Source organism: Pterocles gutturalis, unplaced genomic scaffold (genome assembly GCF_000699245.1).
Source record: "Pterocles gutturalis isolate BGI_N339 unplaced genomic scaffold, ASM69924v1 scaffold40264, whole genome shotgun sequence".
In the NCBI taxonomy this organism is placed as follows: Eukaryota; Metazoa; Chordata; class Aves; order Pterocliformes; family Pteroclidae; genus Pterocles; species Pterocles gutturalis.
In genome coordinates, this window is record NW_010137117.1 from 1,315 (window position 1) to 2,451 (window position 1,137).

Here is a 1,137-nt window from a genome sequence, read left to right on the forward strand (position 1 = left end):
AGTACAGCCCTCACCTCGCAACATGGTGTTCTGGTGCTTGGCCGTGCAGATGAGGCGTGTGATCCCTTCGATGACTTGGCTTTTGGGCTCCAGGTCCTTTTCTTTTGGTTTCTTGCTCAGGAACATCACTGGAAGCCAAAGACAGACAGGACCAACCTTAGGATGTCCCCAGCTGGCCCCGGGTGGGAGGCCTCACCCCAGGGCTGGCTGCACTGACTGGCCCCTGCTGGGGCAAGTCTCAGACCTGCAAGCTGCCCCCCCTGCCCTTTTTTGCAACGGACTGTGGCCCCACAGCCAGAGAGCACCCCAGGGTGGGCTTGGTTACCTTTCTTGTTTTTCTCCTTGGTGACCACGGTCATGGCCATGGTGCTGGGGGGCACCAGCTCCCCTGCGCAGGGGATGCGGCTGACCTGGAGTGAGCGGAAGTTGCTCTTGAGTGTGTTTTTGATACCCGTCTCCCTCTTCTCGCCCTCCTTCTTTCTGTCCAGCCCTTGTGTTGTCCAGTAGTCCACCTGCAGGCCCATGACCTCCACACCAGGGCTCAGAGACCTGGGCAGGATGGGCAACACCATTCAGCACACGGGTGCCATCCTCACTCCCCTCCCTCCCCACAGCCCAGCCGCTACCTGCCCTGGGAGCACAGCGGCCCAGCCACTGAGCACCTCCAACCCTCCCACCCAAACACACTGCCTCTGACTGGAGCAGGGCTTCCTTACCCAGCGCCCGAGAGGCTGCTGCTGACAGATGGGGAGGGTGGCGGGGTGCTCACAGTCTCCTTGCCATAGGGCGCTGCTCCACCGGTGGCTGGCACTGAGCTCAGCAGGGAGGGGGTACAGGCTGTGGCATCATCTGAGTCCACTGGGGAGGAAGAGTGTGGGTCAACCGACAAGGGCCTCCCCCCAGTGGTGAAGGAGCTCCCAAGGACTCACCAGAGGCGCTGAAGGACTGCTCCACCAGACCCACCTTCACCACCTGCAAGGACAGACACGTCAGACGATCCCCAGCATCGGCAGGGCTGTGCGCTGCCCCTCTGCCCCGGTTGCCCACCAGCCCCTCAACGCACTCACCCCCACAAAGGGTACAAACTTCTGGCAGGAGTCCTCGTCTGGGCTGCACAAGGAAGAGAGGCTGGTCAGG

The 1,137-nt window shown here is 62.1% G+C and overlaps 1 protein-coding gene across 1 annotated transcript in view; it reads right to left on the reverse strand.

The window, feature by feature from the left end:
- LOC104468418 (phosphofurin acidic cluster sorting protein 1-like) overlaps window positions 1-1,106 on the reverse strand; it is a 1,458-nt gene extending 352 nt beyond the window's left edge. Inside the window, exons 1-5 of the mRNA XM_010082532.1 lie at window positions 1,068-1,106; window positions 930-972; window positions 717-858; window positions 326-549; window positions 15-128 (exon numbers count right to left, since the gene is read on the reverse strand). Of these exons, the coding sequence (XP_010080834.1) occupies window positions 15-128; window positions 326-524 (313 nt within the window). The 5' untranslated portion in view covers window positions 525-549; window positions 717-858; window positions 930-972; window positions 1,068-1,106. The remainder of the gene's footprint in view (window positions 1-14; window positions 129-325; window positions 550-716; window positions 859-929; window positions 973-1,067) is intronic.
- Between the last annotated feature and the right edge of the window lie 31 nt (window positions 1,107-1,137).